Genomic DNA, 15,272 nt, shown 5'->3' on the forward strand with positions numbered 1-15,272 from the left:
ACCTAAAAATTAGAAAACCCACTTAAAAGTTTTTTTTTTTTGGCCAATGATTCTCAAAGTTGTACCAATTATTGAACAAAAACAAAAATCTCAATTCTATTTCTACGGAGTTTTTGGAAAACAAATTTTTTTTAACTTTTTATTTTCTTTTTAACATTACCGTGACTTTCTAATTTTCATTTTCATATTTTTCCCTTGTCATTTTTCTAATAATTTTTTTGAGGTGATCGAAAAAACATTTCAAACTAGAGTGAGCATAAATACATGTTAGTTGTTCCATACCCATTACTTATTCCACATATAATTTGACAAAACAAGTACTCATTGTTGTCAAGACAAATAACAAATAACTAAATTTCAATATTTTTAAAGTACGGTCAAGTACCAAGCTTTAAAAAATAATTAACTAATACTCGGTTTGCTTTATATGTTACTCGTTTTGGTTTTGCTATTTTTATATACATATTTTTTTATTGTTTTGAGTTTGGATATCAATGGCTTGAGTGTAAAATGCATTGGACCCGTGTGATCTTTTTTCCTTGTTCTATATACCGAGAGTGAGTATGCAAAAACATAGTATAACGAGATTATATAGTTTAGGTTTGTGTACTACCAACGGAAATTTACTGTGTTATTGTTACTATGACTATAAACGGATATTTATTGTGTTATTGTTACTATTACCATGAGTTTAAGAGAAGGAGATTGCAAACTCATTTCCCCTGTGTGGCTATGAGAGTAACCAAGTCGTATTGAAGCTTTGAGAAGGACATATGATGAACCACAAAAATTTGGGTTTTGGAAGTTGTTCAGGTTAATTGTTATTGACTAATTATGTTTGAATACATAAAGATAATATATACTTAGACATCTATACTATACTGAATGTTAAACGTATGATTGCTCATTTAGTTGATCTCATATTAGGTTAAGATATCTCAAGATTAATTGAGAGTCGGGAATGCGGGAAGTGCTAGTGAGAATTGATAAGGGTATCCGATCCTCATGTTTTACTTCTTTTTTTGAAAGTTTGTTTCCTGAGTTACATCTCAATGTTTTTGTTGATTCTGAAAATCACACAATGAATTTGTTTAAAGGGGGAAAACAAATTCAATTAACTCTCTTGCAAATTCTGATCAAAGATTCAAAGGAAAGGTGAATTTTATTGCTTAAAGACAAAGTTTAGGGTTTTTGCTCAAGAACAATTAGGGTTTTTGCATTAAGTTGCGGATGCCTAAAATAGAGGACAAACCCCTCTATTTATACATGTTTAGTGGCGGTTTAGAGATATGTAAATCTTCTGAATCTTCGAGGTTTTATCTTCTGATTTTCCTTTCTTTTCGGGATTCTCTTTTTTCTTTTAGGAAAACCTCCTTTTTCTTGAATGAAGAAGGCGGTTTAGGCGATCTCCCGTCTTTGAACCGAGCTCGCCTGGCGATCTCCTTCTTTAGCCCATTAACAGGCTTAACCGGGATTTCCTGGTTTAAACTGAGGACTTAATTTGATTCGTAATTCGTCCGGTTTAAGCCGGTATTGTCGGAGGTGCTAATTCCTGCACCAACAGTTTTAAAACTAAAACTTTTGTATACAATGTAATCTTTTACATTGCTTATAAAATTCTCAATGATATATTCATAATCCAGATGAACAATTTGGTTTTCATATTGGAGAGCCAAAGTTGCGAAATTGTAAAGTTGTGGGATGACCTTACTAGATATACATCGGCATTGACGTATTATCTTCTAGCTAATTTCTATAGACGTCCATCTTAAGTTGTTTATGTGTCCTTTCAGTTTCAGTGAAGCAAAAATGTTATATACAATTAACTGGGTAAACTGAGATGCAACACTTACACAATTATCACTAATTATCTATGCGCAAGATGGCCCGATTGTTTATGCGCTTGTTTGGTTACGTATACTTTTTGATGGATTGATGCAGGCAACAATCTCTTAACGCTAATGTGTGAGATCCTTTTTTGATGTTTTTCTTTTTTTAATCATCCGATCCGGTTAATACATGTCAAATTGTGATACACCGATTTCTATTAGCTAAAATTTATTTCCAAAAGTTAGAAATGATTGTTTCATATATAAAATACGTATCATATCTTGATCATTTGTTTGTAAAATGACCGATGAAAAAATTATTAATAGATTACATCATTTATCACACTGTATTTAACAAATAGCATGGAATACGTTCTGAACAATTCTTGGGTTCACCCCTAGGGATGAACCCTTATATTCACTCCCTTTGGTTTTAACCAATCATTATGTCATGTCATATATTATTTAAATTGAAATTAAAAATTAACCAAACAAATAAAATAAATTAAGAAAATAAAATCATCAACAAAAAAAAAAAAATAGGAGACGACGGTGGTTCTCCTTGATTGGATTCGAAAGAGAAAACGCATTCGTTTCGAACGGGAAAGAGACGACGGTTCTGTTCGGTTGGATTCAGAAACGAATTGGAGATTTTTGTCGATTAGGTGTAGAGTTGGTATATATGTTATTTATGAAGGTTGTTGTGTTGGTCTTAAAGGTTACGTGCCCTAGCAAATGGAGGTTTCTATAGATTGATGCATTTCTGTTAGGCTCTCTCTTGTTTAGGCGAAGCCATGTTTTCAGTTTTATGTTTCTCATCCAAATTTTGATGTTTAAATTTGTTGCAGTTTTCATGAGTTGAATTCTACTTCTTATACGCTTGAAGTTTATGTTGGCATTTGAGTTCCATCTGCTTTCTCTGCATTACTTGAGTAGTTGGGTTAGGAAATTAAGAGACTAAATCACAGCCTTACATGTGGCATAATTTGACAAATCTTGAACCAAATTTCAAATGTCTTGCATCTAATGAGAATCTCAACTTTTTCCTTTGTCAAGATGATAAAAATGGACAATCATCAAGAGTGATGTAAGCTATTTATCATGTGTTCCTGGAGTTAAGTCTTAAATATAAAAAGGGGAAAATCTTGATGTGTGCATTATGCCATGTAGTGCTAATAGGAACTTAATTACATGAATCCTGCAACACTCTTTGCTCCCTTTAATCACAGGAGGTTATGTTTTCTGGATATTGATATGATGTTATGTATGTTCATATTGCATTGATGATGCATGATAAATACCAAATGAAGAGTGCAAGAATGGATGCAGTTCGAAGCAAGGTGATGAAGTGACAGTAGTCGTGTCATGTTTCGTATTGGGTCATAAGATTCGTCTTAGATTCATACTTCAAGCAATTTGATCTTTATATTCGGTTCCTCAAACAACGACGCCATTAACTAATTTTTTTTGGAATGATTTTATTTTGTTTATTTATTTTATTTGTTTATTTAACTTTTAATTTCAATTTAAATGATATATGACATGGCATAATGATTGGTTAAAACTAAAGGGGGTGAATATAATGGTTCACCCCTAGGGGTGAACCCAAGAATTGTTCATATGTTCTTGTTTCAGAAAAACCTCTTATATATTAATGGAGAAGCATTTTTAAAAAATAATCTTATCTTCACATGTGATTAACAAAAATGGCGTGCTAACGTGTCGTTCTCATAGAATTTCTCAATCCATTTAATTAAAAACTCAACATTTATTAAGATATTTACAAATTTTGCCATTAGTTTACCTACATTTATTTTTTCCACTTAATTTATATTTTTTTATTTTACTCAATTAATTAAAACGAAAATACAATTAACTAAAACAAAATACAATTAAAATATGCAATTAAGATATAAGAATCTATACAAAATGGAGTACCAAGTATTTTGTATATTGATTAATATACCAAGATATATATCATATTATGATAAACATAAACATTAATACATAATTTGCACAAAAAAAAAAAAAAAAAAACATTAATACATAAATGAAATTTTTTCTAATCTTGATAATCATAAATACATCACCGTTTGTCTAATAATATAAAAATCGAACACTTTCGATATCCTCAGTACATTAAAATTGGTTGATAATCGTTTTGTGCCGCACATAGTGCGGATTATTATCTAGTAATATATTATTTTAGCAAATTATATTAAAATTTTACATGATATCATGCTATATGTTTAAGACATAACCTTAATTAATACTGATGTTATCTCCGCATACTTTTTTTTTACAAATAAATCTCTGTCATATGATCATATAACAAATGAACCCTAAAATATTTTATTCGTCAAGATTTTTTTGTTAATTTATTTTATTTTTCCACAATTCGTATCATTTACAAAAAAAGTTGCATAGCATTTTAAACAAATCCGTAAAACTAGGCATGAGCATTCGGTTAATCGGTCGGTTTTGGTTCGGTTGCGCTTGTTTTCGATTAATTTGGGTATAATAATATAATAACTATTCGGATATTTAATGAATTTTGGTTCGGATCAGTTCGTTTTTTTCGGTTCGGATTAAATATTTGACCAGATAACCATAACTAACCGAAATTTTATCTAGTTTGATTTGGTTCGGTTTTTACTTAAAATAACCAAAATTAACCGAAAATACAAAAAAAAATTAGAAAGAAAATTAAATTTAGCTTGATTATGCAAGTATTTAACTTTGAAAAAAATATACAACTAACGACATTAAATATGTTGATTATTTAAAGTATCTGATTGTTTTGAGTCTAAAAATAATTAATATTTTTGAGTTTATAATTTTTGGATATTATGGGTATTATTTTTAGGTGTATTCTAAGTTTTTGGATAATTTGGTTATTGGTTTGGTTCCGGTTAATTTGGATAGACACTTTTACTAGCTATTCGGTAATTTTAAAAATTTCGGTTTGTATATGATTTGGATTTTTTTAGTTTGGTTCGCTCGGTTATTTAGTTACCGTTTTCTTTTTGCAAAGCCCTACGTAAAACTGGTGTAATAAAGCTTGCAATCCACTGAAATTGGACTTCTCCAGACTTCCATACAATAAAAGATAAAATGACACGTTTCGAGACCTAACTCCACCATTGCCGGAACCGATGAGACACTCTATAGTAACTCCCGAATAATAAGCTTCAAGTTTAATCTAGAGAATATGTAGAAACTAACCATGAAAATGAAAAGAATTAAGAGAATAACCATGATGTACAGTATCTTGTCGGATGAGCATATAAAATTACTTAAATATCATTTTCTCATCTTCTACCTCACATTTCTCTCTCATCCAAAAACACAATTTATAACCTTTTTTGCCAGAACAACTCTGACTCAATCTATAGTCCGAAGTTTCGCTAGAAAATTAATAGTTTTGTCTCTCTCTTTCATTGAATCTCTGCCTTCGATCTCCCTCTTCTCAACGGTTTCTCTCTCCCATCAGCGGTCATACTTTTCTCCATGTCATTTGATTCTCTATCTTACGCCTAATCTCTACCGAATTTATGTTGCTAGTTTATCTTTCTCGTCGAATTTTTGTGCTAACCGTATCTCACTTTCTCCCTTGGAACTCCGCCGTCGAAAATATCTCCATTGTTTGCAAGTTTTACTTTTCCAGAATTTGTGTATTTTTTCTCGAGGCACCGGTATCTTTCCGTTTTACACACGATCTTTTAATATATCATGCTATTTTACAAAGATACATGAGATTTTTCCAAATTACAAGTTGTTTCTTTCGTTATTTTTATTTGATTCATGTCATTTCTAAAAATTTCATGATTTCTTATAAAAACCGTCATCTCTATATCTACAGTCATTGCCACCATAACCACCTCCCTCACAACGACCACCATCATCACCGGATCCTCTGCTTTTATCCTGACTCGATCTTAACACCTTAAAGGCTCTCACTCCACCGTTGACAACAACATCTCTTTCACATCCACTAGTATCAATCAAATTCACATAGTGACTAATCAACAACCATCAAACTCTCTTCTATCGGCATCTACATAAGTTCCAACAAAATCATAATGATATTATTTTATTTAACAAGATATTCTTTCATATGACATGCTATTTATTTTCAAATGACATGCTATTGTTTCTCAACACGCTATATTTTCTGAAATGGCAAGCTATTGTTTCTTTTGACAGACTATATTTTCCGAAAACACTGTAGTTTTCACAAATTTCAAGTTATTTTAATGTTTTTCTTCAGATCTCGTGTTATTTTTATTTGATACATGTCATTTAATAAATTATCAGCATCTGTTTATCTTCTTTCTTTATCTCCGCCGCCAAAGTTCTTGTCTCTTATCGGATCTTCTCCACCATCACTTCTTCTGCTACCATTTTCTTCACGGTGGCCACTACTATTGTATTGACCTCAACCACCACCGCATCTACTAGATCTATAATCTCATGCGTTCATGAATCTCGACAACACCACCTTCACCCAAATTTGTAATTTTTGCTATTTATTTATTTTTGATCCTTCACTGCGACTTCCTCCTTCTTGTTCACCATCATCGCCGTTGTCAGATTTTACACTGGAATTATGATACTAATTATCGTTGCAAGTCTCGTCTTCTCTAAATAATTGAATTGTGTTGTAATTATCTTAATTTAAAGGGATAATTTGGTATTTGTGCTACCCATACCCCACATTAAAAAGAGTTAGTTTCCAAAAAAATCTGACACATGGTTAGTTTCTTAATTTTTGTGTAGAATTTGGCTATTTGCTAATATTACCCTTTAATCTAGAGAAATGGTTATTACTCAGTTTAGTCTTTACACGAACGAAAACATGGTTTTACCTAGGCCTGGGCATAATACCCGAACCCGAAGAACCGAACCGAGCCCGACCCGAAAAACCCGATCCGAACCCGAACCCGAAGTTTTAAAATACCCGAACGGGTTTTAAACTTCACAACCCGAAAACCCGACCCGAACTCGAACCCGAACAAGTACCCGAATATACCCAAATATAAGTACGTAGTTATAATATATTAGTTTGTCCAAAAAAAAAAAAAAAAATTATAATATATTAGTAATATTTATACTTGTAATAACCTAAATGCCTAAAATATTCGGATGTTAAGATATTTCCGGATGTTTTAACTACTTTGGGTTACATTCGGGTATAAAATACTTAGGTTTTATAGATTTTTTGAGTATTTTTCAATACTTTGCATTGAATCGGATACAAAATTTCTAATATTTGGATACTTCGGGTAAACCCGAATCCGGACCCGAAATATCCGACCCGAACCCAAAGTTTTAAAATACCCGAACGGGTTTTAGTTTTCTAATCCCGAAAAACTCGAACCCGAAAAACCCGACCCGAACCCGACCCGAATATCCGAACGTCCAGACCTAGTTTTACCATTAAAAACAACAAATAATTCTTAAAAATACGTTAAAATCCAAGAACAAAAAATTGAAATAAACCAAACAAAATTGTAGTGGATGTGACATTCTAGAAGCATGTTCCACTTCCCTCCTTTGTCTTCCACCATCTCACTCCTCATAAAAAATAAAAACACAAAGTTGAAAAGTAAGTGAAAGCATGAAATACCAAAACTACCCCTAGTTCCCACATGTGCTCCTATTTGCTTTCCGAAAATACCAAACTCACCCATCTCCTTCCTCTTCTCCTTTTCTCTTCGGACAAGAACACAACCAAACAAATCTATGTTAGACATGTCGGAATCTGTACTAACGGCGATGTATAGTTGGTTCACACCGACAGTACTCTTCGTCTTCCTCAACCTAATGATTGGTACTATCGCCATTAGCTCATCTTTCTCTTCCAAATCCAACGACCCAAATCAAACTCAGATCCAACGCTCTCCTTCCATGATTCATCGTCTCAAATCTATAAATTTCTCTTCTTTCACTTCTCCAGACAAATCTCATCTCGAGTTTCCTCCTTCAACACCCGAAGACAACAACTTTCACCAACCAGCTTCAATCGAACAGAATCAACCGTTCTTGTCTAGATCTCCTTCTGTTCTTCATAGAATCAAATCTTTCAATCTTTACAACTACATTTCTCAAGAACCCACCAATATAATCGAAGCTCCACCACCGTCGGTGACCATAGAGTCAAAACAAGAAGAAGAACAAGTACAAGAACAAGAACAAGAAGAACAGAGTCTTGAAGAGGTTTATAGTAAACTCAATCTAAACCATGTCGCTAGGACAAAATCTGACACTGAACCAGCTGCTGGAATTAGACCTCCGAAGCTTCCAAAGAAGATGAAGAAATCTGCTAGTACCAAATCTCCATTCTCTCACTTTCAAGAAGATGAAATCTCCGTCGAGGCTCGTCGTCCTGCGACGGTGAAAGCACCGAGAGTTACGACGGTGGAAGAAGCTGATGAAGAAGTAGATGCTAAAGCTGATGACTTCATCAATCGATTCAAGCATCAGTTGAAGTTACAGAGAATTGATTCCATTACTAAGTATAAGGAGATGGTGAAGAAAAGAAACGACAAGTGATAAAGAAAACTCGGGGGTTGTTTCTTAACTATGTATTAATTTATGGACTTTTTTGAAAATTCTTAGTTTTGGTTAGCTTTTCTCAATTTCACATCTTCACTGTAGATTATCCACTGTCTTTTTGTTGCCGCAACTGTTTCTCTTTTTCTTTATGACAAGAAAAAAACAAGAAAAAGAAAATTCGAGAATCTTTATCTTTGTACATGACCGAAGGGTTTTGTAATAAATTTTAGAAATAATGATTCAGGAATCTTGGTGGTCGTGGTGCTCGTAGATTGTTGTTCTTGAGGTTTCGTAGTTACGAAATTACCCATAGATGTTTTTACTTTTCAATAGTGATACAAAGATGGTGCAAGAGAGGGTAGTGATGTAAATTTAGCGTAATGGTAATATAGTAGTGTACGTTGTGCTTATCCGTATTTGCAGGATGCTTGGCTGTGAAGCACGTGGAATTCAAGTGTCATGTCTTTTTATTGAAAGATGATGTTTGGTACACTGTTTTTTTCTTAATAACTAGAAAGGATCTATAATTGAATTTTAGATAAATTTCCCACCTATGATAAGATTGGTATTTATGTCATTTGTAAGTTGTAACACATGATTTGGTTGGTGATCACGTTTAAACAAAACGATTAAAAAGTTATTAAAAAGCGGTTATAAATAGCAGATAGAGAAAAAAAGTAAAGTAAACAAAAAAACGGTTAAGCATTTAGTTTAATTGACAGAATTATAGCGGTTGAATAGTACTATAAATTATGTTAAATTATTAAAAACTAAAAACAAAATTAATTTAATTAAAGAATAAATAATATAGAGAAATTTTTAATTCATAATGTAAAATATTGATATAATGATTGGTTTTTATTCATAATATAAAATGTTAATATAGCAAAATGACAAAATAGAATAGTTCGACTAATGTATCAAAACCATACATTGTTTTTTATAGTGGTTGGAATTGATGTTTACGACCATCAAAATTGAGTTTCAATCCATTTTTTTCTCTCTGTTGAGTTGGAATTATACTGAAAAGGTATTCTACTGAAATTGCATAAAATGAAAAGTCATACAGTTTTGAGAGTTAACTAAGTTGAGTGAAGAGATTACAGCAAAGTTGATAAGATAATAGAGAAGAAAAAGTTGTAGAGAGAATTATCTTTGTTTATATATTACTTCCCAGCAGTAAGTAACCGTCATTAATCACTTGTCATGTGTTCATCTCAAATCCAATACAATTAATAAAAAATCAATATATAAATGGTCCGTACCATTTTACGTAAAAAATGCATGGGTTTAATAATTTTTTCGTAATTAAAAATCTGAGTTTTGGATCTTAATTTCCTAACATACTAGTATTTTGCAATTTTCATGGTAACTACTGTAACGAGAAAAAAACTTAGATTTCCATTTTCAGGTAGCCGACATTGGTTTCAAGAAGTTCATAAATAATCTCTACAATTTTAGCCCATATCTCATCGATTGCCACTAGATAACAAGTCCGCACAACTGTATTTCATCGGTTTTTTTTTTGTAGTTTGTCAAATCAAAGTAAGTAGTCCTTAAATTTTGCTTTTCTCGTATATTTGCTGCGTTTATCGTTGTAATTTGTCAAATCAAAGTAACTAGCTAGCACTTATATGCGATTAAGACCAGGAAAACCAAAGTAATGGTAACTTTAGTTATCAGAGTATCTTCTCATTTGTGTGTCCCTTTAGTATGCGTTACTCAATTTTATACTGAAATTAATGATGAAGATCTCCGGACGGATAGATAAAATAGATTTACTTTGTCTCAGGATGGTTAGATTGTGCAATATCATGTATTCATCATATCGTAAACCAAAAATATTTGGGGCTAGATATCCCCAAGAACATTAATATGTTGGTTTAAGCTTGAAAGAGGCTTAAACCGGAGGTTACTTAAACCGTAAGATGTCGGTTTATTGAAGAGATAAAGACTAATTCTTTAAGAGTTATCTAGAGAATATTATGTAATCCTAATTGAGTTATGATTAGGTTTAGAGGTTGTGGCTATATAAGCATATATCGAGTTGTGATATAGCTTAAGAGATTAAGAGAGTTTTATGCGGTTTTAGAGTTTGAGAAGTAATTGAGAGAGACTTAGGTTTTGAGAGATTTTCCTAAGTAATAAAAGAGAGTTATTCTTTTGTTGTTGTGTTCTTGATTACTTTTACAAACTAGAATTGGTATCAGAGATTCAAGGTTTTGATCTTGGAATTTTGAAGAAGGAGACGTGAAGATCCTACGTACGTACAGCCGTCGAGACCGAGCCATGGCCGACGACAGACCACCACGCTCGAAGGAGATCTCACTACCGTCTATCCAATGTCCGATGCTCAACGATTCTCACTACACGGTCTGGGCTAAGCGGATGAGAATCATGTTGAAGATATATCATGTATACGATGCAATCGAACCGGGATCGGAAGATATTGACAAGAACAACATCGCGACAGGATTGTTGTTTCAAGCCATGCCGGAGAGTCTTATATTGCAAGTTGGTGATCATGAGACTCCTAAAACGGTATGGGATGCGATCAAATCACGTCATCAAGGTGCTGATCGAGTCAAGGAAGCAAGACTTCAAACCTTGATGTCGGAATTTGAAAGAATTAGGATGAAGGATACGGATACTATTGATAGCTTCTCGGGGAAGTTATCGGAGTTAGCATCAAAATCTTCCTCACTTGGTGTAAAGATTGAGGAAACCAAACTCGTGAAGAAATTCCTTAATAGCTTACCAAGAGGAATGTTTATTCAAATCATAGCCTCTCTTGAACAAGTTTTAGACTTGAACAAAACTGGTTTTGAAGATATTGTTGGGAGACTAAAAGCATACGAAGAAAGAATACTCGATGAAGAAGCCGGAGGAGAATCTCAAGGGAAGCTTCTCTATGCCAACACATATCAACAAAATTTCAACAATTCAAGAGGGAGGGGCAGAGGAAGAGGATATAGAGGACGTGGTAGAGGTCGGTTTAACTCACAAGAAAGAACAACAAACCAAAACAACCAAGGTCAAGCAAAAGAGAAGAAAGATATCTCAAAGGTGGTTTGTTACCGCTGTGACAAGCCGGGTCACTACGCCTCCTCGTGTCCAGAAAGAGTTCAAAGAACACACGAAGCAAACAAGACAGAGACGGAAGAAGCCGATGCTGCTCTTTACATGCATGAAGTGATCTTTTTGAATGAAGAAAAGGTGATTCCAAGGAATTACGAGATCAAAGATGGGGAAGACAAAGTGTGGTATCTCGACAACGGAGCAAGTAACCACATGACCGGAAACAAGACTTTCTTTTCTGAGCTCAATGAGAAGATTAAGGGAAAAGTGAATTTTGGAGACGGATCATGTATCGACATCGGAGGAAAAGGATCAATACTTTTTCAAAGCAAAACCGAAGAACAAAGACTTGTTACGGATATCTACTATATCCCCGATTTAAAAAGCAACATTCTTAGTCTCGGGCAAGCAACCGAAGCCGGCTGTGACGTGAGGATGAAGCAAGACTACCTAACACTCCATGATTCAAGCGGAAGACTTCTAGTGAAGGTTACGAGATCGCCAAATAGACTATACAAGGTAAGTCTACGAATTGGAAAGCCTATGTGTTTAAACACAACACTAGAAGACGAGACATGGAGATGGCATGCACGTTTGGGGCATGTAAGCTTCAAGACGATGAGAAATATGTCTCAACAAGAGATGGTTCAAGGATTACCAAAGATCAAAGAAGAAACCAGAATTTGCGAGTCATGCCTAGTAGGAAAACAAGTCCGTGGCTCTTTCCCAAAAGCAGCAACATTCCGAGCCACTAAACCATTGGAGCTACTACACGCCGATCTTTGCGGTCCCATATCACCATCAACAATTGCTAACAACAAGTATGTATTTGTTATTATTGATGATTTTTCTAGGTATATGTGGACAATTTTAATGAAAGAGAAAGGAGAAGCTTTCGAAAAATTCAAGGCGTTTAAGCAATTGGTGGAGAAGGAATTTGAAAAAGAAATCATAACTCTAAGGACTGATCGAGGAGGAGAATTCACGTCAAAAGAGTTCAATGATTTTTGCGAAGAAAACGGGATAAAGAGACACCTCACGGCACCATATACACCGCAACAAAATGGTCTGGTAGAGAGAAGGAATAGGACATTAATGGAGATGACTAGGAGCATTCTCAAGGCTATGAAGGTACCAAATTATCTATGGGGAGAGGCAGTCCGTCACTCAACATATGTTATTAATAGGATACCAACGAGAGCCCTTGAAAATATGACTCCCTACGAAAGCTTGCGAGAGAAGAAACCAAGCCTAGATCACTTAAGGGTTTTCGGGTGCTTAGCTTACACGAAGATTGAAGCTACTCGCCTAAAGAAGCTAGATGACAGATCGCAAACTCTAGTACACCTTGGAATTGAGCCGGGAACCAAGGCTTATAGACTTTACAATCCAACGACAAGGAAAGTGGTTGTAAGTCGAGACGTGGTGTTTGATGAAAAGAAAGGTTGGTGCTGGAAAAAACAAGTAAACGGATCAAGGGAAGATCCGGGCATGTTTCACATGAGATGGGGTGAAGTCATAGATGTTGGAGAAGGACCCGTAATTGTCAATAACGATCTAAATGAAGATCTAGATGAAACCGGAAGTAACGGTAGTAACTTTGGTGACCATGATCAAGAACAAGAAGATGACAACAATACTGAGGAGACTAACACCAACACTAACAACAACTTGCCGCATCAACAAGTACAACATCAACAACCACAAGAGCAACAATTAAGACGATCGGGTCGTCAAACTGTTCTACCTAGGCACCTTGAAGATTATGTACTCCAAGCTAAGATAGAAGTAGAGAGACTAGAGAGACTTCTACTTTCAATAAATGATGAGCCGAGAAGCTACAAAGAAGCAAAGGGCTTATTAGAGTGGAGAAAAGCAAGCAAGGAAGAGATTGATTCTATCAACAAAAACAAGACATGGTTTTTGGTTGAAAAGCCGAGAGAAGCAAAAGTGATTGGTCTCAAGTGGATTTTTAAGATCAAGAAAAATGCGGATGATGCTATCAATAAATCCAAGGCCAGATGTAAGATGGGTGAGACGAAGCGAGAGACTGACAAGTCCGATGAGGAGAGGAAGGTTCTTGAAGCCATAGCTTTGAAAGCTTCGGAGTTAGAGACTAAAGTTGCACGGTTGCAGCATGAACTGATCAAGGCTACGACGGAGGCAAAGAAGCTCAATTCTGAGTTTTCACAGAAAGGTCATGGAATTGAGGAAGTGGAGAAAGAGGTCGCTGGTTTAAGGACTGTTAAGGAGGAGAATGAGAAGAGAATGAAGGAATTGGAGACAAAGCTTGGTGCTTTGGAGGTGAAGGAGTTAGAGGAGAAGAACGAAAGGTTCCAAGCAGAGGAAGTAGATGAGGAGAAAGAAAAGGAGGAGAAGAAAAGAAAGAAGATTAATGGTTTGGTTCCTGATAATGGTGTTGTTGTGAAACATATCAAGACAGGTGAAGAAATCGTTGTTTCGAGGAGAGTTGTTGGTGTTTTCCTGCTAATGACAATGGCGGAGTTTAGTGATCAGTTTTTTGGGCTCCAAGATGAGTTTTTCAACTATGGCTGGAGACTTGAGTTTAGAGGGAACAACGTGACTGCGTTGTGGCCTAGGAATGGGAAACCTGGACTGTGGTTGAATTCGAATTCAAGGATGGGAGCGATTTATAGTTTGATTGTGAGAGAAGAGGAGATTTTGATAGAGAATGAAGAGAAGGGACAACAAGGTGAAGCCAATGGTGGAGCATTTATTAGAGAGTCCATCTATGGTGTTGGGATTTATTTAACTGTTGCAAACTGCTCTTACTTCAGTGCTAGATATTGTGATGTTGACAAAAACAGAGCACGTTACATAGATTGTGATGGTGACAAAAACGGAGTTCGTTACATGGTTTTATGTCATGTAATAATGGGGAATATGGAGCTTCTTCGTGGTGATAAAGCTCAATTCTTTTATGGTGGAGAAGAATATGACAATGGAGTAGTCGATGATATCGAGAGTCCAAAGAATTACATTGTCTGGAACATCAATATGAACACTCATATATTCCCCGAATTTGTTTTTAGGTTCAAGCTGTCTAATCTCTCCAATACTGGAGGTAATTTGATTGCTAAGCGTGAAGTTGCTGCGTTGCTTAGAAACAATGATGGTGATAAGAAGATTTCAAGCTTAAGGGGGAGATTGTTGGTTTAAGCTTGAAAGAGGCTTAAACCGGAGGTTACTTAAACCGTAAGATGTCGGTTTATTGAAGAGATAAAGACTAATTCTTTAAGAGTTATCTAGAGAATATTATGTAATCCTAATTGAGTTATGATTAGGTTTAGAGGTTGTGGCTATATAAGCATATATCGAGTTGTGATATAGCTTAAGAGATTAAGAGAGTTTTATGCGGTTTTAGAGTTTGAGAAGTAATTGAGAGAGACTTAGGTTTTGAGAGATTTTCCTAAGTAATAAAAGAGAGTTATTCTTTTGTTGTTGTGTTCTTGATTACTTTTACAAACTAGATAATAATATATTAAATGTTCAAGACCTTTAATTTATTTACAAAAATACTGAACAAATTATCAAAATATTAAGACCTAATAATGAAATTACTTAAGTTTAGCTAAATACTAGTATATGTTAATGAATCATGGAAGAAAGTGTTGTAGCTGAATTATGATTAGACTTATATCATCCAAAGAGCCTCTCTTAAACGATAGCTCGGCTAGTTTCTTGCAGGCAGAAAGTGTCATTGGATTCTCTACGCCTACGCAGTACGGTCGAACCACATCGACCGCCTCTTGGTTCGTTACTTATAACGTTCCAAAAATTAGACCA

The 15,272-nt window shown here is 34.6% G+C and overlaps 2 protein-coding genes across 2 annotated transcripts; both read left to right on the forward strand.

The window, feature by feature from the left end:
• Positions 1 to 7,297: 7,297 nt before the first annotated feature.
• On the forward strand, positions 7,298 to 8,651 carry LOC9314987 (nuclear transcription factor Y subunit beta). The gene is given in 3 exon segments (XM_021029572.1): positions 7,298 to 7,505; positions 7,508 to 7,543; positions 7,546 to 8,651. Coding segments are annotated over 3 exon segments (900 nt in total). The 5' UTR covers positions 7,298 to 7,480; the 3' UTR covers positions 8,385 to 8,651.
• A 2,025-nt stretch (positions 8,652 to 10,676) lies between these two features.
• On the forward strand, positions 10,677 to 14,661 carry LOC9314988 (kinesin-like protein kif7). Its single transcript, XM_021027953.1, has 2 exons — positions 10,677 to 10,731; positions 13,303 to 14,661. Exons 1-2 carry the CDS (start codon positions 10,677 to 10,679, stop codon positions 14,643 to 14,645), a joined length of 1,398 nt encoding a protein of 465 aa, XP_020883612.1. The 3' UTR covers positions 14,646 to 14,661.
• The last annotated feature ends 611 nt before the right edge of the window (positions 14,662 to 15,272 follow it).

This window comes from Arabidopsis lyrata (assembly GCF_000004255.2).
Source record: "Arabidopsis lyrata subsp. lyrata unplaced genomic scaffold ARALYscaffold_4, whole genome shotgun sequence".
Classification (NCBI taxonomy): Eukaryota; Viridiplantae; Streptophyta; class Magnoliopsida; order Brassicales; family Brassicaceae; genus Arabidopsis; species Arabidopsis lyrata.